The sequence below is a fragment of the Parasteatoda tepidariorum genome, chromosome 6 (assembly GCF_043381705.1).
Source record: "Parasteatoda tepidariorum isolate YZ-2023 chromosome 6, CAS_Ptep_4.0, whole genome shotgun sequence".
Lineage (NCBI taxonomy): Eukaryota > Metazoa > Arthropoda > Arachnida > Araneae > Theridiidae > Parasteatoda > Parasteatoda tepidariorum.
Window position 1 is genome coordinate 77416146 of NC_092209.1, and position 22304 is coordinate 77438449.

The 22304-nt window shown below is 29.0% G+C and overlaps 1 protein-coding gene across 1 annotated transcript; it reads right to left on the reverse strand.

The window, feature by feature from the left end:
* Positions 1–15: 15 nt before the first annotated feature.
* On the reverse strand, positions 16–22272 carry LOC107452321 (alpha-(1,3)-fucosyltransferase C). The gene is made up of 2 exons (XM_043048622.2): positions 22063–22272; positions 16–2562 (listed from the first exon to the last, which is right to left on the reverse strand). The coding sequence occupies exon 2, from the start codon at positions 2544–2546 to the stop codon at positions 1416–1418; it is 1131 nt and encodes a 376-aa protein (XP_042904556.1). The 5' UTR covers positions 2547–2562; positions 22063–22272; the 3' UTR covers positions 16–1415.
* Positions 22273–22304: the final 32 nt, after the last annotated feature.

The following is a 22304-nucleotide window of genomic DNA, read 5'->3' on the forward strand; positions in this document are numbered from 1 at the left end:
TATTCTAATAACAGCAAAAAAAAAAAAAAAAAAAAAAATCAANAAAATTCGAAAAAATTCATCATTTATAAAATCGTTTGCTCAAAACATTAAGTTCATTTTTATTCTCATTCATCAGTTTGTTTCCTTAAACTTCGATTTAAAAAATATATAATTTCGTTCCTAAAATACATAATTATTATAATTTTACGTAAGCACTTTTTGTTAATACGTAAATCTTAACGAAGTGAACGTAGACCTAGATTTGAAAAATAATTAGTTGCACTAGGGAAAAAAAATTAAGCTTAGGAATGCAAAATGTGGGACACAAAAAGATGTAATAAACGAGTTATATATAATTTTACTTGCTCTTTTATACGTAACGATAACCTTATATTATATTACTGTTCAAATTGGAAATTGTTTTTCTCTTTTTTCTTTTATATTCTTTAATATTATTAATTCTTTTTTTATTCCTTAAAAAATTTCGAAACAAATGTTAAGATTTCGATAACAATGGATAAATAGTCATTATTTAAAACAAAAATGAAAATTTGCATTAAAAGAAAACCCCTGCAAATTACAATAAATTCCAAACAAATTAGAATTTCGAAAAAGAAAAAAAGCTCATTAATAAATTAAAGTGGTCTTTTCAGCACGTTAAGGGGCCCGGATAGTCTGGCTGGTAGGGAGTTGGCGTCCAAGAGGTCAATGAGTTCGATTCCCAAATACCGTAGACTTTCCGTGTACTAAATGGTGACCAGTGTACGCTAAACCTGTCGAGGTTACTATGTCCTCCAAGTTCCCATAACAAATCAATACCTCTGGGTCATGCTCTGATTCTGACCAAAATTATTTTTTAACTGATTATTTTTGGTATGCTTGAAACATGTCGACAGTCATTTCAATTCTGTATATTTTTGAAGTGTATGAAGTTTTCTGTCAGGTAACATAGTTGAAAACAGAATTCAATATTTTTTTAATATTTATTTTTAAAAAAAATCTGTTTCTTTTTTGGCATACAATAAGTAAATTTTGTAAAAAAAAAAAAAAAAAAAATGAATGATCGCTCTAATGACATGATTAATGAAAAATGATATTATAAAATGAATGTTGATGATCAAGACCTTATCTGCCACACTACGCAGTCAATATATTTCTTCCATAATCGTTCTAATTGTCTTGTTGATGGCTTAGCATAAAGTTATAAATTTATTACTATATATTATATATTTTAAAATTACTATCGAACAGTAATTTTAAGACACTTAAATAAACATCATAACAATAAGCGATGATTGTACGGTTAGTTTTAATACTGCTTATTTTGGCAAATATAAATACTATATATTTATTTTGTACATATCACACTATAAGATTATAATTGAGTATTAAATGACTAGAAAATACTTTAACCCTCAAACATTACTCGCACTTCAACTTGCATTCATTTCAGGGGACCAGGATCGACAGTTGGCATCCTTAAACCACCAATTGCTGATATTATGATAGATAGAATGCTTAATTTTTGGTTGATTTAGCAATTTACAAATGTGACATACATAATGTCCATTATAATCTAAGCGATAACTTTTCTTCCATTCAAAATAGCTGTTATATTTCTTTTCATCTTTGGCAACGTGTAGTAAATAGTGACCGAGTTCTTTGGGAGATTTGAAGGATAAAGCATCGATGTATGAAAAAGGTGGAGCAACCTTCGAATAATTTGCTCCTCCAAACACCACAGGCACCATATCAGTGCTTAGGATGCGGAAAAGCTTTTCCGTGGCATAATCTTTACAAATGGAATTTTCAAACGACAAATAAAATTTGTAAATTTTCCCTAACTTCTCATAACAATCGTCAGACATTTTTGGCAAGCAAGTGAATTTTCCGCAAGTTCCGTAAATATCAACTGGAATAACATTCTGCAATTCTTTAACGAATTCTTCTCGCTTACCAGGAGTGTTGCAGTTACTTACGAGCCACGCAACCATTCTTCTTTTATTACGGAAATGATTTACATGATTTGAAATAATTGTCGTTTGCTTTTTTACTAATGGAGATAGTATGATTTCCGAATCATACCGATAGGTGGCAGTCCAATTGAAGAGTCCATCAAGATTCTTCAAAATGTCAGGCGTGTGTGGAGGAGATTCGTGGTGTAAAAGAACCCAAGCTTGATTCTTCGTTCTAAAAGATGGCATATCTTTTAAGTTGATGTCTCGCAAATGGAACAGTATAGCATCACTTCTGTTTAAATAATCTCGATTTGACGTAACAATACAATGATTTGTTGAACAGCCTAAACTAGAATATTTTGGCACGTAGTCGGTGATGCCGAAGAATTTTGTCCACAGCATTATTATTTTGTGGTTTTGTAAATGATTTGCAGTGTCTGAGAGTATTTTGACATGAGTCCAATGTTTTTTTACCCAAGGGTCTACAGTGATGCTTTTAGTTTCTGTTTCAGAGCCACTCTTCCAAAATGAAAAGGTGAAGAAAGCAGAAATCAAAAACGCACTAATAAGAAGTCTCTTAACACTTTTCGTGGACTTGAGAACCATGATGCCTTGGGTCACGCTGCAATAAAGTGATAATAAAATAATAGCAATAAAGTGAAATAAACAGAGATATCGTATAATAAAATGAGCACAAAAGATCAATGAAATGCAATCTAAAAAAATAAAATTGATTGTTTGAAACAAAATGCCCCTATGCAACATGAAAGGGAAAATAAACGTTCAAAAGGTAGTTTCCGTTGTTTCAAAAACTATTTTTTCCAGTGGTAGCAAAGACAGCGTATTAATATTTCAATGAATTAGAATAAAAATTACTTTTTTAACACCACTACTTATAAATATTTTAAACTGTAAATTAAAGGTCAGATAAAGAAATGGTCAAAATCCTTATGTAGTTTTACAATGTCTTTTATTTTTTAATTGGATTTAGTTTGCTGCCACAGATAAATGTATTTCGCACATATCTCAAATGTTGAAGGGTTATGTCGTAAGTACTAAATATACTAATGTAAGTATAAAGTATTATATTGATAGATTTTCCCCTAGTAAGGGACGTGTAGCGGAGAAAATTGATAGTAGTAAATTTTGACTATCATGAGTGTTTACCGCGAGCAAAAGCATCATGCCAAGTGATGTTGAATACAGTTAATCTCTATTCTGATAGGATGAACTACGATAAACGTGTTTTGCTTAGTTTAATAACGTAAAGTCATCGGAGAAGACGGCAATTAATAATAATAAATAAAAAATAATAGTAAATAAAGTATGAAGCAGAGATAAATAAAAGGATATGTTAATCGATTAGACTTATACATTTATAGATGGATGCAGTTAGAATAAGATCTTTTTAATTTGATCGAAGATTGTATAATATATTATATCATCTTATTCTCTATCATCTGCGATCAAATTGAAATCTCACAATTCAAGATTCTCGGATCAGCCAACAGAAATGAATTTTTATTTTAAGTTTAAAAATGTAACATATTTAAGTAACAATGTACTTAAATAAATTACTGTAAAACTCTCTGAATAATGGCCCGATATCTTCTCTTAATATTAACCTATAATATTCAAACTCGATCAGATATTATATTATAGTATACTATACAATCGTACCAAAGGAAATAATTATAGATAAATTAGGGGCACAATATGGTTCCATAGAAAAAGCGTGGGAAAGAACTTAAAGCTTAAAGTGGCTAAGCCGTCAATCAAATCTTTGATCAGAAATGAAATTAATAGTTTAGAAAAAGTTAAATAAATGTAATATTTTAAAATAACAAGTATTTTAAATTATCTTTTGTCTTTCTAAGCGGTGATCTTTATTTATAAAATTTATTCATGTTTTTTTTTTTTTAAATTTTTTTTACAATAAATTTAGATTACCCGAGAATAAAAATCCATGAAAAGTACATAAATTAATAAAATTATATTTCTAGGGTACTATTTATTAAAATAATGTTTTACTAGTTAAAGATTATTATATCTGTGGAATGAAAATACCACAATACAAAGTAATTCCAAGTTTCTTTCATTTGCAATGCGAAAATACTAATATAAAAAATTTTGTTATTTTGCAATCTTTTGATCGCTTTGGATATTACTTTAAAAATAATGCTTGACAGTTATGTTAAATATTTTTAAAAATATAATATGAAAATGATTCTACAATGCAGAATTTTATTCAAAGTTAATAAGAATAAGGAAAAACAAGTAGAAGAACAAATTATGCCTAACTTTGATTTCAGTTATTTGAGTTTCCGTTTTGCAAGTAGATAGAGCAATTTTGAATTTTAGTTTTCGTGGAGTCATTTTCGACACGATATTTGCTACCGCTGCACTCCTGCTACCGCTATATGGCATTAATTTATGCTTTGTTGTATTTTATGTAAGGTTTAGCGTCACATGATGAAAGTATGACGAATTTAAAAGTAAGTGATTTTATTCCATGATTCAGCTATTATTATTCAGAATGTGAAACTATATTAGGGTTAAAAAAATTGTTATGTTTTTTCTTATTTAAAAAAAGAAAGAAAGAAAAGTAATATATTGTAGTTTATAAAGCTTGAAATAGGCTCAAATATTCTACGCCTCTCATTTGCCTAGTTTAACCAACTATGACAGAACTCAACGATTTCGGAAATATTAATCGAATTTATTAATTCCCATTTAAGATTTTTGCCTGGGCATAAAATTTAGGTAGATGAAATGTACTTATAAATTATTTTTATGCAATTAAAGTGTATTTAATAAAACCTTCAATTTTTTAAAAGTCTACCAATGACGCCTAAGTTAAATGAATCTGAATACTGAGTTGTGCGCTATTTTGTGTTAAAATTTTTCTGTTATGAAATTTTAATTATTATATTAATGCTGCATTATTTTATTCACTTGACAAATTTTGTCGCTATAAAAAATAACAAGCACCTCCGACAGCTATTTTTCTAAAGTTTATGCGATTTTTTTTTTTTTGCATGTTGAAAATTATTTAAAGTATCACCTAAATACTCTTTCACTATTTTTGATAAAGACCTTAAATAATTATTTTCAGCGTATTATTCCTGTTAAATTCACAATTAAATAATTGTTTAGATCTAAGACAAATATTTCACGAGTGAAATATTTGTCTTAGAAATTTCCTGAATTGTAGAGATTTCCGGAAATAATAAAAACTTTTTAAAGCTTTCATTTATTTAAAAAAAAAAAAAAAAACTCATTATTTTTTCCTTTTAAAAGTCGAATGTTGGTTGTAATAATTTGGTATTATTGCTCGGTGAATTTCTTTTTTTCCATATGCTAAAATAGTAAATTTCATTTCGAGGTACATTACAGAGAAGATAGGCAGACAAATACAACAGGATGGAAGAGGACATCAAACTAAGGCTCATATCTGCTGAGTTCACTATGAATAAATTGTAAAATACATTGCATGATAATTGTAAAATAAATAAACAAAATATTTATTTGATTTAAGATTTATTTCTATATTTNATTCGGCCTGGGTATTGCCTGGACAGACCCCTGATGGATGAACTACGATAAACGTGTTTTGCTTAGTTTAATAACTAAAGTCATCGGAGAAGACGGCAAATAATAATAAATAAAAAATAATAGTAAATAAAGTATGAAGCAGAGATAAATAAAAGTATATGTTAATCGACTAGACTTATGCATTTATAGATGGATGCAGTTAGATTAAGATCTTCTTAATTTGATCGAAGATTGTAGAATATATGATATCATTTTTTTCTCTATCATCTGCGATCAAGTTGAAATCTTACAATTCAAGATTCTCTGATTAGCCTACAGAAATGAATTTATATTTTAAGTTCTACAGTTTAAAAAAGTAACATAGTTAATTATCTTACTTAAATAAATTACTGTAAGACTCTCTGAATACGGCCGATATCTTCCCTAAATATTAACTTATATAAATAATATTATACTAGTCAAAAATTATTATAAATCTGGAATGAAAATAACACCACAATACACAGTAATTCTAAGTTTCTTTCATTCGTAATGTAAAATACTAATATTTAAAAAATTTTGATGGCTCTTTTGATGGTTTTGGATATTTTCTTAAAAAAATAATGCTTGATAGTTAAGTTAAATATTTGTAAAAATATAATATGAAAATGATTCTACAATGCAGCATTTTATTCAAGGTTAATTTGAATAAGAAAAAACAAATAGAAGCAAAAAATAGGTGCATAAGTTATGCCTGACTTTGATTTCAGTTATTTGGGTTTCCATTTTGTAAGTAGATTAATTTTCGTGGAGTCATTTTCGACACGAGATTTGCTACCGCAACACTTAAAGCTATATGGCATTAATTTATGCTTTGTTGTATTTTATGAAAGGTTTAGCGTCACATGATGAAAGTATGACGAATTTAAAAGTAAATGATTGTATTCCATGATTCAGCTATTGTTATTCAGAATGTGAAACTACAATAGGGTTAAAAAAATTTTTATGTTTTTTCTTATTAAAAAAAAGAAAGAAAGAAAAGTAATATATTGTAGTTTATAAAGCTCGAAATAGGCTCAAATATTCTACGCCTCTCATTTGCCTAGTTTAACCAACTATGACAGAACTCAACGATTTGGGAAATACTAATCGAATTTATTAATTCCCAGTTAAGATTTTTGCCTGAGCATAAAATTTAGGTAGATGAAATGTGCTTATGAATTATTGTTATGCAGTTAAAGCGTCTTTAATAAAACCTTGAATTTTTTTAAAGTTTGCCAATGACGCCTAAGTTAAATGAATAATTATCTGAAATACTGAGTAGTGCGCTATTTTGTGTTAAAATTTTTCTGTTATGAAATTTTAATTATGATATTAATACTGCATTATTTTATTCACTTGACAAATTTTGTCGCTATAAAAAATAAGAAGCACCTCCGACTGCTATTTTTCAAAAGTTTATACGATTTTTTTTTTTTTTTTGCATGTTGAAAATTATTTAAAGTAACACCTAAATACTGTTTCACTATTTTTGATAAAGACCTTAAATAATTATTTTCAGCGTATTATTCCTGTTAAATTCACAATTAAATAATTGTTCAGATCTAAGAAATATATTTCACGAGTGAAATATTTGTCTTAGAAATTTCCTGAATTGTAGAGATTTCCTCCGGAAATAATAAAAACTTCTTAAAGTTTTCATTTATTTAAAATAAAATAAAAATAAAAAATAAAAAAAAACCCTCATTATTTTTTCCTTTTAAAAGTCGAATGTTGGTTGTAATAATTTGGTATTATTGCTCGGTGAATTTCTTTTTTTCCATATGCTAAAATAGTAAATTTCATTTCGAGGTACATTACAGAGAAGATAGGCAGACAAATACAACAGGATGGAAGAGGACATCAAACTAAGGCTCATATCTGCTGAGTTCACTATGAATAAATTGTAAAATACATTGCATGATAATTGTAAAATAAATAAACAAAATATTTATTTGATTTAAGATTTATTTCTATATTTAAAAGAAATTTGTTGCGTTTAGTGTTGTTCTGGATCAAAAATTGTAAGGTATTTTTTGTTTAAATATCAAACTTTAAAAGTATTCTTGAACTGTAGATAATTTCAAGCAAACGATTTGGAAACACGGACAACGTCAGAAAGATCAGACTTTTCTCAATTACTAGTTTGAACTATAAAAATATCAAATTTACTCTACATGGGTCTAGACCAAAAAATCATGTAAGTACTGACAAGGGAGACTAGGGAAGTGTGACTCGTTAATTTTGAAATAAACTAGTGGGATGTATGCCTAATGAGGAACAATTTTAGGGGGCAACATTCGTTTCGGCTCATAGAAGGTTCTATGAGAGATAAAAAATAATTCAATACATAGAAAAATCGGTATTTTATTACTTCAAAGCAGACTATCAGTTATTGTAATTATCTCATACTCTAATTAATTTTGCGGTACTTTTACGTACTATATAAAGCATATTTATTGTCAAAATTGATTTCGAAAATTTCATATATCTGTGGTTTTTCAGAAAAATCTGTTACGTTAATTTTAAAAAAAATATTTGCATCAAATTTTTTAAATTTCTCTTTATCCAAAATTTTTTATTGAGCTTGGCTTTTGAGATTAATTTTGACAATAAATATGCATTATATATAGTACGTGAAAGTACCACAAAATTAGTTGGAGTATGAGATAATTACAATAACTAATAGTCTGCTTTGAAGAAATAAAATACCGATTTTTCTACATATTGAATTATTTTTTATCTCTCATAGAACCTTCTATGGGCCGAAACGAATGTTTCCCCCTGAAATTATTCCTCATAAGGCATACATCCCACTAGTTTATTTCAAAATTGGCGAGTCACGCCCCTAGTCTCCCTTGTGAGTAAATTTTTCTTCTACGAATTCTGCATATTGCGAACTTTAAGGCATGAAATAATTGTTAAAAAAATTTCTGATGGCATTGGAAAAACCTGCAAGTCTGTTTAGTTTTTTTACTTATTTTCTCCCCCTTAAAAGAAGGTTTTTTTTAAACTTAAATGGGACTAAATGTTGAAACTTTTACTTCATAAAAATCCACATCAAGAGAAGTCTATAAGAGACTGGAAACTTCGTAACTATACCAACCAGCATGCTGCTGTGAAGAGGGAAGAAGATGTTGATCATTGTATGTCTCATCAAAACTTCAGCTGCCAAGATAAGAGTAATTGCTTTCAGGTACGCTAGTGGGTATCCCATTGCCCCCCCCCCACCCAGAATGAGCTCGGCTTAATATTCTCTTGATATGATACAGCAATTTTCTCTTGGAGCTTACTTGAGAAAGAGGTTGCTATATAGCTTGGTATGAAGAAAGATTTTTCCTCTCAGCAAGGGTGAGATCGAAGTCTTACCTATGATATTGAAAATTTTCTAAGAATGAAAGAAGAAATTACATGTTCATAGAGCTTAACCCTTTAACAATTTTATTATTTTCAAGAAAACGATCATAAGAGTGGGTATTTTTTTATTCAAGAAAATTATGTAAAAAAGGTGAATTGAATGTACAATATATGTATTCATTTTTGATTTTTGGAAATTTTTTTAGCTTGAAATTTAAAACTCCGAATGTATTTTATCTGTCCATGTAACTCTGACTCCATAATTTACACAAAAAAAAGAAACATTTTTTTCACGGAATGCAAACTCTTCGAGTAGCGTTTTGTGTAAGATTTTGTTCCTTTTCTTAAAGATAAAAAAGCATAGAGATAAAAAAGCATTAATAAAAAAGCAAGAGAAGCATTTCGTCTATGGCACACCCGTCTCGAGTGACGATGAAGAGGGAAGGGGAATGACAAAAATTGTAAATAAATCCCTAAGAGCAATATATTTTTTTGTTTTTGTTTTTAAAAAGTTTAACAGTAAAAGTTTAAAAAAAAAGTGCGAATGATTGAAGGATAAGATTTATCTGAAAAATAGAAATTAAAAAAGGCAAATCAAATGCAAAAGATTAAATCGAAAAAAAATTAAAAAAAGACTGAACAATAAAAAAATACAGAGATAACGCTGAGAGCAGCAGTTGCAGAAATTTTGATTTTAATATTTCATGATTAATTAAGAGCCTTAATTTTCCAGAGTTAGTTATTATATTTCATTCTGACGCAGAAGTTTAACAATAATTATCAGAACTCATATCTTTTCTTTAATTAATATTATTTTCCCTTAAAACATGATATGTTATAATGATAATGCAATATTTTTTATAATAATATATTAATAATACTTTTTTTAACTAAGAAAAATATGTTTTTATAACAATTTAGATGCAAAATGAATATTAAGGTTCTTCTAAATAAAAAATGGCCAATGGAAAGAAAAAAAGTAGCCACCAATAAATTTACCTCTAGTAGCCTCAGCATAAATTTCCAAGTCTTGCCTTTTATTTTCAAGTAATTTCGACTTATCTGTCCTGCATGGGCGATGCCTATAATTTATATTATATATGTCCGACCACTGGATGAACCTTTCATCCTTTCACTACCTTTCATTAATCAAGTAGTGTTGTGGTTATTAATGGCGAAAAGGTGTTAATACTATTTCCCATTAAAGTACTGCTGGTGATAATGTAAACTTATGCGAAACAAATAATCTACATGCAATCGTTCCACGAAAATAAACAATATAGTTTCACAACTTTCAAAAGAAAAGAAAAAAAACAATGGGATAATTTTTACTTTTTTTACTAAAGATCCCACAACGCTCATTTGTTCGAAGCAGCTCATATTATAAAGCAATAGCAGATCTCATTTTTTTATTTTTTAAAAAATTAAAAAGCCATGGCGTAATTCCTCCGTTTATAATCAGTTTTTGGAAAATATTTTAAATAAAAGTATATTCTAATTTCAAAGAATGGATTTTTTTTTAAATAAAAAATTTTAAAAAAAAACTCAGTTCCCTGCTATTTTTAAGTGTATTTTTAAATATCATTAAATTCATTTCGAGGCATTAAACTTTATAAAACTATTCCCATTGGAATTATACTTCATTTAAATTTCCAAACAGGCTTGTTTAATTTAAAAATAGTTCAATGCTCTCTTAAAACTGTTTTAACTAAATTAATATGATCGTTAAATAAATACAAAATTAGAAGTATTGAATTTCATTGATATTTATTTTGAAGTTAAATCATAACAAATAAAATGTAAAGGTAACTGTAGAAAAATAAGATACATGTATAGTTTGTCTATCGAAAAAACTCCCCTCGTCACGAAATCTAAGGCCGTCTGTTACTTTAGTAACAAGAAATAGCGCATTTCTAAGAGGGGAACTTCTCTCTACTTTGATTCTCTTCCTTTCGCCGACCCGAAAACTGTCTTAAATATTGACTTAAAAACTCTATTTGAAATAGTTGAACATCGTAACCATAGTCACCGCCACTGCTCGAGACGAATAGCGAGGGGAGTTCTTTCCAAAGACAGACTACTATATTACTCACATATTAAATTTGCTTTGAGCAAATGCAATATTATGTTTTTATTATTTGGGTTTGAAGCTAAGTTTTTTTTTCGGCGGATAATAGACAACGACCCTTCCAAACACGCTAAGGAGAACACTGCTTTATCTTTTGGGATTATTAGGATGCGGGTATTTAATTGAAGCATTAAGGAAAGCAAGACCACTACGCTAATCTTTTGATCACCATTGATCATAAGATAAAAATGAATTATCCCCGAGAATCGGAAAGTTTAAGAGAGTGTACTAAGATAAATATCAATATGCATAAATTACTTTTACAGTTATCTGATGGTTAAAAATCAAACCTTGACCAACCAAGGGTGATACTGGCACAAAGGGGATTCTAATTTAAGTACTATACATGTTTAATATAATTTTTTGAACAAAGATGTATAATTAAATTACCTACCAGTTAAAAAAAATCACACCTTTATAGTAACTAGTTTAAGAAAAAACTTAGTTCCAACAAGAATCGCAATATTGAATTTTAAAATCGCGTGGATATGAGTCGCGATATTGGATTTTAAAATTTCGTCTCGGGCGATATTGGAGAAGAAGAACGCAAAGATACAAATAGCGATATTGAATTTTTAATTTACGCAAGTATGAATTGCGATGCATCAATTTTAGATTGCGTGAATACGAATCGCAATGTGCGAATTTTAAATCACGTATAAATACGAAAATCGATGTTTGATATTACAAACGCATGAATTCGAATAACATTGGATTTTAAACTTGAGTGAGTACGAATCACAATATTGGATTTTAGAAACGCGTAAACACGAGACTCAGCGTTGGCTGGTTAATACGAATTAGGCTCGCGGCTTGCACCGACCACAGTGACAGACAGATCATGGTTTAGAATCCCTTTGTGATGGGCTAACCTCGAGAGGTTTTCTTTTCCGTGTAAAGCTAAAGCAAATCAGTTCCATCAAAAAAAATTTCCACGAAGTTTGCTCTAATACCTGATCCAAAAGTTCCATTGTCCTCTGGATTGAGTTTAAAATTACAAGATTACGGAGTTGAACATTGATAATCTTAAACTTAGAATCGGGTCGGCTGCTCGACATCGGTTATAAGAAAGATTTACGGGTCATGTTTAGAAAAAGCAGGAATGTCTATCACCACATTGTTACAAAATAAATTAAATTTATAAAAATTGCTATAAATGTTTCATAAATCATCTTTTGTGTATTCATAAATCACTGTTTTATAAATCACCTTTGCATGAAAGTTCTTTAGATAGTAAATTAACAAGTATAATTAACAAGAATATTAACAAGAATAGTAAAATTAACAAGAAGGGGTCCAAACTTTGGACCGCTCTCCTGACCAAACTATTGGGACCATATTTCTCAGATCTCTATATTGTGTGGGTCAGATATCAGAATCCGTCGAAACAAAGGATATGCTTAATCAGATAAAGTACGTTTTTGTGTCTGATTTCGTCATTTAAAATATCGATTGCACTAATTAGTTAGATTATTTGAGGTAACCCCCTTGAACCATTGAGATTGCGTCTCAGAAAGCGAAGATCCGATCATTAGATCAAAAGTTATTTAGGATGGTCCGTTTACATGGAAACTGTATTGCTTGCGCACTGCTCGTGGAAACAGTTTGTCAAGATAACAATTTTTCATGAGTAAATGGATACATTGTACAGGTCAAACATTGTACTTTTTATCCATCAAAATTGTATAGACTTATATTATTTTTCTCTCGACAGCTTTATTTAAGTTTTTCATGCCATAAATCCCCCTTAGGGCCAAAACCTGATGCGCGAAGTCTGCAGATTTCTGAGATACATGTAAAAAAAATTACACGTTATTAAGCAACGAGCAACCAACCGTTTTCAAATCGGGGTGCTTGTTAACCTCTTGTTTATTTTTAACTCAATACCTTAATTTAAATTCTAAATTTTAGAACAAATATGATTGAAATACGTTTTTAAGAAGAAAGAAATTTCGGTGATTAACACCTTTTGTAGAGGAAAAATGAACAAATTCCTATATACGTCATCAATTGACACGTTAGCATAATCACTTAAATTTATTAAAATGCGAGTATTTGTAGGAAGCGTACTTTCCAGCTTCATTTGATTTGATTTGTTCATTTACGTCGCACTAGAGCTGCACAATGGGCTATCTTTCCAGCTTCATGCACGCGTAACTCATAACCCTGAAATCTCGAACTAAAATAGCTATCATAGACATTCATATTATTCCTACGCAGCAGAGGTGCGTGATGAATATTTATGAGGTAGTTAGTCTCCTCATTTGTATTGTTCAGTCCCGTATTTGTTTGCTAAATGTTTTGTTAAATTAGTTATGGTCGTTGCCTTTTCCCAAAACAACATATTTCGGCAAAAGTTCAAGATAAAAATTAAATTCGGTTCGCAAGGAATTTTTTTAGCACCAGAAGTTAAAACACAAAATAATAGTCTTATATCATAATTATCTAAATAAATAATTCACTTATATCTTTCAAGGGCGTCGGCAGCGGGGTGCAATAGGGTGCACTTGCACCCTCCTGGCTTTTTTTTAAGCGATTAAAGAGATACAGAAATAAAAAAATTTATAAAAATTTTTTATTAAAAATATTTTAATTCAAAAACAAATAATTAAGTAATTATTGATACATAACAATTAAAATTTTTTTCAATCAAACAAGAATTGTAATCGTCTTGTTTGCTGTCCAAATCTGCTTAATAACTGTTTCAATGAATTCTGAGGCATCTTTGATTCTTTTCTTATGCACACTGAACTTGGCAGATATCTAAGCTACATTTTTAAATTTCATTTAATAAAATATAAATAATACGATATTTTCTATTAGTTATTTAGTTTAAGAAAGGTGTATAAGACAAACTGACTCACAACTATAAAACTTCATCAACGGAATAAATACCAATGTTAAGCGTGCACGAAGCTACTATTTGTAGTTATTTGTGTTTCGAAGTCAGTAGCTATGCCAGCGCCATCAATACAGTTTCCCGTGGCAAAATATGCAAATACAAGAAATTTTTGTATTTGCATTCAGCTGAAAGTATATGCAATAACAAAACAAAAAGTAATAGAATATTTTTTTTTGGGGGGGGGGAATTTGTTAGAGGGTTGTACCCCCTTTTGTATTATTCAAACAGCGCCCTTGCTCATTATTATTATTAATTATTAAGATTGATTATTTTTTTCTAATTTTTTTTACACGAACTTCTATTAATGTCAACAATATTGTCCATTGTGACGTTAGCGTAATTGGTTTTCAGTTTTGTAAATATATTTTAAATCTAAAATAAAAAGTTTAGAATAATGATGCTTAAATCTCGCCATAAATGAGTTAGGAATTGTTTTAAAATTTAACCACGAAGCAAGAAGATAAAAGAAAATTGAATAATGTTTGAAACTCATGATTTAAATTCAATTTATGCAAGTTGATTTTTGAATTTTCTTAAATTTCAATTTTAAAAATTGATTTAAAAAGTTTATTAAGATTTTAAAATCTTATAAATCATTTTAATTATAAATTTAAACTTAGTTTTACATCGAATAAACTAAAGTCTGCCAGCTGCACTCAGTTGTTGGCCCAATGAGCTATACAATTTTCAGTGGTGTCCAGTTTCTTTTCAAAAATAATTCAAGAAAAATATATAGTTTTTTTTCTAACAAGAAATCAAAGGAGTTGTCGAAACAGAATTTCGTCTTTGGGTGGCAAAATGGCAGCGTGAAACAGAAGCAGGACTTGAAGTGCCCAACGATCTTTCCAAGATTATTAATGCCTGTGACATCGATTTGTACCCATCAATCAATATGTTGTTGAGAATTTTAATAACTCTGCCAGTTAGTGCAGCAACAGCAAAAAGTTCCTTTTCAACTCTTCGACGTCTCAAAACTTGGCTTAGAGCAACTCAAAATCAAGAACGATTATTAAACATTCATAGAGAAATTCATTTGGATGTTGAAAAAAAATCATTGACAGATTTGCCAAAGTTTCTAAAAAACGCATTTCATTTATTATTTAAAGATTTTGAATAATTNTTTTAAAACAAAAAGCTAGATAAAATTTTCCAATTTATAAAATAAAACTGGTATTTAATGCTTAAAAATATATTTTTTTCATTCACACATCAGTTATTTTTGTTAGAGTTGCTTTATTTTTATTGTTAATCATTTCTGAAAACAAATAAATTAAGCATTTTTACACAATTTAAGAACATTTAATCTAGACAAAAAAAATATATAATAATTTGTTGCAAGTAAAAATTAGTAGAAGAGTAACGAAAAAGTGTCGAGAAACGGAAGGAAAAAAAACCCGTCATCGTCAGAAGTGATCAGCGAATCTGGGCCTAACTGTATGAGTCATCGTTTTACGTCCTGCGGCTTTCTCCCATCTAGGAGGTATTGGGGGAGTTCCTTCTACAAACAAGCAATAAGTAGGGGATTTTAATAAGGGCAAGCGGAGCAGGCAGCCCTTCTAAAAAGGCTAGGAAGAACATTCCTTAATCTTTTGGGATTATTAGGATGCGGGGATTTAATTAAAGCTAGACCGCTACGCTTATCTTCTGATCACCATTGGTAATAAAATAAAAATGAATTCTCCTCGAGCGTCGGAAAGTTTAAGAAAGTGTACTAAGGTAGATATCATTGCACATAAATTACGTTTATAATTATCGGATGGTTAAAAGTCAAACCTTGACCAACCAAGGGTGATTCTGACACAAATGGTAAAACTCTTCAAATTTTATGTGCTTAAGTTAGACAGCAAGATACTAATTTATATTACTATACATATTTAATATAATTTTTTGATTAAAGCTGTACAAGTAAATTACCTACTAATAAAGAAAATCACACCTTTACAGTAACTAATTTAAGAAAAAATCTTAGTTAGTACAAGAATCTTCCTATTGAAACCTATTGAAAATGGCGTGCATATGAGTCGCGATAATGGATTTTAAAGTTTCGTTTTGGAATCGCGATATTGATGTTAAGAACGCAAAAATACAAATAGCGATATTGAATTTTTAAATTGCGTAAGTATGAATTGCGATGCTTCAATTTTAGATTGCGTGAATACAAATCGCAATGTGTGAATTGAAAATCACGTATAAATACGAAAATCGATGTTTGATATTACAAACGCATGAATTCGAATAACATTGGATTTTAAACTTGAGTGAGTACGAATCACGATATTGGATTTTAAAAACGCGTAAAGACGAGGTTCAGCGTTGGCTGGTTAATACGAATTAGGCTCGCGACTTGCACCGACCACAGTGCAGACGTAAATTATCCTCAGTGACAGACAGATCATGGCTTAGAATCCCTTTGTGATCAGGCTAACCTTGGGAGGTTTTCTTTTCCGTGTAAAGCTAAAGCAAGTCAGTTCCATCAAAAACATTTCCACGAAGGTAAGTTTGAGCTAATACCTGATCCAAAAGTTCCGTTGTCCTCTGGATTGAGTTCAAAATTACAAGATTACGGAGTAGAACATTGATAATCTTAAATTTAGAATCGGGTCGGCTGTTTAACGTCGGTTATGAGAAAGATGTACGGGTCATGCTTAGAATATACATAAAATAAATTAAATTATATACAAAATATAATAATTAAATTATATACAAAATATTAAATAATTTGCAAAATAAATTACTTTTATAAAAATTACCATAAATGTTTCATAAATTATCTTTTGTGTATTCGTAAATCATTGTTTTATAAATCATCTTCGTATAAAAGTTGTTTCGATATGGGGAAATAAGCAAATATTAAATTTAACATGAAGGGGTTCAAACTTTGGACCGCTTTCATGACCAAACTATTGGGACCATATTTCTCAGATTCCGCCTACTCCCTATATTATGGGGGGAGGGTCAGATATCCGAATTAGTACGTCTTTATGTTTAATTTCGTTATTTAAAATGTCGCTTGCACTAATTAATTAGATTATTTGAGGTAACCCCCTTAAACTATTAAGATTGAGCCCCAGATCGTGAAGATCCGATCATTAGATCAAAAGTTATTAAGTTATTGGTCCGTTCACATGGAAACTGTACTGTTTGCGCACTACTCATGGAAACATTTTACCTAGGTAACAATTTCTCATGAGTAAATAGGTACTTTTTACCCATCAAAATTGTATAGACTTGTATCATTTTTTTCACGACAGCTTTATTTAAGTTTTTCATGCCATAAATCCCCCTTAGGGCCAAAACCTGATGCGCGAAGTCGTGCAACTTTCTACTACTTACTATAAGGAGAACACCTAATATATTTTCGCTGGGTAAAATATTCATTAATTATTATATATATAGATATATATATTTTTTTTTTGGAATGTTAGGTTTGAATTACATTTTTATTGCCCTACATAGAAAATTAAGGAAAACACAAGCAAAATTATTTATAAAATGAGTTGTACATCATTGAGTTTTAAATCAAGTACGAACTTCAACTGATGTAAAATAAATTAGAAAAATTTTCTTCGCTTGTGACAGGGGATGCTCAAAATAAGAAAAATACTTCAAATATCTGTAGATTTTTGAGATATATATATATATAAAAAATTACACGTTATTAAGCAACGAGCAACCAACCGTTTTCAAATCGGGGTGCTTGTTAACCTCTTGTTTATTTTTAACTCAATACCTTAATTTAAATTCTAAATTTTAGAACAAATATGATTGAAATACGTTTTTAAGAAGAAAGAAATTTCGGTGATTAACACCTTTTGTAGAGGAAAAATGAACAAATTCCTATATACGTCATCAATTGACACGTTAGCATAATCACTTAAATTTATTAAAATACGAGTATTTGTAGGAAGCGTACTTTCCAGCTTCATGCACGCATAACTCATAACCCTGAAATCTCGAACAAAAATAGCTATCATAGACATTCATATTATTCCTACGCAGCAGAGGTGCGTGATGAATACTTATGAGGCAATTAGTCTCCGCATTTGTATTGTTCAGTCCTGTATTTGTTTACTAAATGTTTTATTAAATTAGTCATGGTCGCTGCCTTTTCCAAAAACAACATATTTTGGCAAAAGTTCAAGATAAAAATTAAATTAGGTTCGCAAGGAATTTTTTTAGCACCAGAAATTAAAACACAAAATAATAGTCTTAAATCTTAATTATCTAAATAAATAATTTACTTATATCTTTCAAGGGCCCCTGCAGCGGGGTGCAAGAGGGCGCACTTGCATCCCCTTGGCTTTTTTTTAAGCGATTAAAGAGATACAGAAAAAAAAAATTTATAAATTTTTTTTTTCAAAAACAAAAATATTAAAAATAAAAAATATTTTTATTCAAAAACAAATAATTAAGTAATTATTGATACATAACAATTAAAATTTTTCTCAATTAAACAAGAATTGTAATTGTCTTGCTTGCTGTCCAAATCTGCTTATAACTGTTTCAATGAATTCTGAGTCATCTCAGATACTTTTCTTATGCACACTGAACTTGGCAGATATCTAAGCTACATTTTTAAATTTCATTTAATAAAATATAAATAATATGATATTTTCTATTAGTTGTTTAGTTTAAGAAAGGTGTATAAGACAAACTGACTTCTCACAACTGTAAAACTTCATCAACGCAATAAATACCGATGTTAAGCGTTCACGAAGCTACTGTTTGTAGTAATTTGTGTTTCAAAGTCAGTAGCTATGCCATCAATTCAGTTTCTCGTAGCAAAATTTGCAAGTACAAGAAATTCGTACTTTTTTTTTTAAATATCTTGTTAACAATGAAGAAATGCGTCTATTAATATTGAAGTCTATTAATATTACTATTAATAATGAAGAAATGCGTAAAAAATTATCAGATGAAAGTATATGCAATAACAAAACAAAAAGCAATAACAGAATATTTTAAATTTTTTTTCTGGGGGGGGGGGGTAGTTTGTTAGAGGGTTGCACCCCCTTTTGTATTATTCTACCAGCACCCTTTATTATCAATACTATTAATTATTAGGATTGATTATTTTTTTCTAAATTTTTTTACACGAACTTCTATTAATGTCAACAATATTGTCCATTGTGACGTTAGCGTAATTGGTTTTCAGTTTTGTAAATAGATTTTAAATCTAAAATAAAAAGTTTAGAATAATGATGCTTAAATCTGGTCATAAATGATTTAGGAATAGTTTTAAAATTTAACCACGAAGCTAGAAGATAAAAGAAAATTGAATAATGTTTGAAACTCATGATTTAAATTTAATTTATCCAAGTTGATTTTTAAATTTTCTTGAATTTCAATTTTAAAAATTGATTTAAAATGTTTATTAAGAATTTAAAATCTTATAAATCATTTTAATTATAAATTTAAACTTAGTTTTACATCGAATAAACTAGTTTGCCAGCTGCACTGAGTTGTTGACCAAATGAGGTATACAATTTTCAGCAGTGTCCAAATTCTATTTTAAAATAATTCGAGAAAAATAAAGAGAGTTTTTTTTTTTCAAGAAATCAAGAGATGTAAATAATGTATCTTTTTTAAATTTTAAAAATATCCTATATTTTTATATGCATCTGACATTTTCAACAGAAAGATGCACTTAGTTGTTGATTAATATTTTCATACATAGCCATTATTAGATTATAATAAAAAAATCATTTTATGCATACATGTTTATAAAATAAACTCTCAAATGCACTTAACAGAAATTTTATTAATTAAAATATTAGTAAACAGAAACTAGATTTTTAAATAAAATACATATTTATTACTCACTAAGATGCAAAAAAAATTTTTTTTCTTCTAAACTGTCATACTAGTTTTCTGAAGTAATTAATTTTATAATAATTTTAATAATTTAAATAAATTAATTTTATAATAATTTTAACGCTAATAATTTTGTTTCAGAAAGTATTCTAAGTTAATATTTTCACCGCGAAATTATGGATTCAACATTTATAGAAGTTTGGTAGTCAGACCAGGTGCAATCTATAAATAATATAGGTATATATATATATATATATATATATTCACTTATTGTCCAACAGTGGCGGATACAGCGGGGGGTGGGGTCATGATACCTGGAGATCCATATGCGCGGAGAGCGTTGACTCTCGAATTGAAAAAAAAAATAATAATAATTTCTTTAATAGTTTACAAAAGAAATAAAATATTTTACAAATTATTTAAGGGGGCATATACACCTAGGTAGGTCAGAAAGTCGATTTTTTTTCAATCTAATTATGTTCTTCACTGTTTCTAGAATCATAATCCAAAAGATTAAAACGAAATTCGTCATATTTCATTGTAAACATTAATAATGTAGAAGGGCGCCGAGTGCTTCAAACGAGCCTCAACAGGCTTAACCAAAGATTGTATAAAGGTGAAGATGGGAAATTTGCGAAACAGAAGAAGATCTTATAGCCGTTCGTGAAACTGCCGAGTTTTATAAGAATCTCTTAAATGCTTCCGTAAAAGTTGTGGAAACAGAATTTCGTCTTTGGGTGGCAAAATGGCAGCGTGAAACAGAAGCAGGACTTGAAGTGTCCAACGATCTTTCCAAGATTATTAATGCCTGTGACATCGATTTGTACCCATCAATCAATATGTTGTTGAGAATTTTAATAACTCTGCCAGTTAGTGCAGCGACAGCAAAACGTTCCTTTTCAACTCTTCAACGTCTCAAAACTTGGCTTAGAGCAACTCAAAATCAAGAACGATTATAGACTCGCATTATTAAACATTCATCGAGAAATTCATTTGGATGTTGAAAAAATCATTGACAGATTTGCCAAAGTTTCTAAAAAACACATTTCATTTATTTTTTAAAGATTTTGAATACTTCAATTATTTATGTATTGTTCATTATAAAAATAATTAATGAGAAGACTAGCATTAAAAACCCCAGAACTTTATTTTTTAAATATTAAAAAAAAAAAAATTTTTACAAAAAAAATTAATTGTGGGGGGAGGGGGAGTCTATGACCCCCCCCAGGAAATTTCTGGATCCGCCCCCTGTTGTCAAAATGCATGCCAGAACTTGATTGTAACTATTTCATTCTTTAAGTGCTATTAACAGCTATGAGTTTAGCATTTGTAATAGTAATAAATGTAAGTTTTACGAATTTCAGACGTTTCTGTGCTTATACAAGTTACTTTTAGTTAGTAGTGTTAATGTAATACACTTTACATTTTTACAATAAAGTTTTATGTCACTCAAGTTGGCCCCCAACATGGCATTTTTGACAGTGACTCGGTAGTAGTAAAAGTAGGTAGTGAATCCCTGAGATATATAAACCAATTCAGGTAGAAACAAATATTTAAGTTTAGTAATTATTATTAAGTGTAGAAAAATGGGAAAAAAATATTTATCTGATATATTTCCTCAATCAATTTATATGAAAATAACCAAACTAGTTTAGATCTTAAACTTTAAAAGGAGATTGTAATCTCCTGTAAGAATGATTGAAATGGAGATCATAAGAGAATGGTAACACATGATAATGCTAGATAGTAATAATAACAGACTTGATAATCATATAAATTCAAGATAGTTTAAGAAAGAGTTATTAACAAAAATTAATTTCTTTATTTTGTATTATTTCGTCACACTGTAACATTAAAATTTTTAAAAATAAAATTTGGATAAAATAATATTTTTTGTGTGAAAGCTATGGCTTCACTGTAAAGAGTTTTGAGGTTGCATTACAGTTTGAGAAATAAAAAATATAGTATACTTTAAAATGGTTTTAAATCAAGCATTTAAAAATTATTGATGAAAAAAGGATTTTTATTCGAGTGCTATTGTTTTGTGGCAAAAATTTTAGGTGTATTAAAATAAACCTTCGCTTAGAAATTATTTATATAAAAATGTTAAATTGTGAGATATAAACTCTCTTAGTATTTTTTATTATTCCAACACACATTTTTTAAATTTAAATCAATGATTACTTTCTCGCAAACAGTTGCCCAGATCTTCATCTTTATTTTAATCCTGATTAAAATAAAATAATCTAACCTGGTATCAGAGAATAAATTTTAATTCAATTATTAATCACAGAAAAAAAATGTATTTTTAAAATACTAATTTAATTACAAAAATGAGTGCGTCTTACCTCTGTTTTTACCGGCATCCATTCTTAACAAATGTATATTCTATTTTGCCTTTTAAGTCAAGTCATTGTCGCAAATGCGGCAAATATCGAACTAAAAAAACAAAAAACAAATTTCATAACATAAACCAAATGGAAGTTAAAGTCAATATTAATGCATTTTCACTGATCCCGAAACTTCAAGAAACCAGCATTACCAATAATGCTCCACATAACACTTTTTTAAAAAAAAGATATTACAGATA

Coding starts and splice junctions, on each gene's coding strand:
- LOC107452321 (XM_043048622.2), bottom strand. CDS start 2,546: ATGGTTCTCAAGTCCACGAAAAGTGTTAAGAGACTTCTTATTAGTGCG.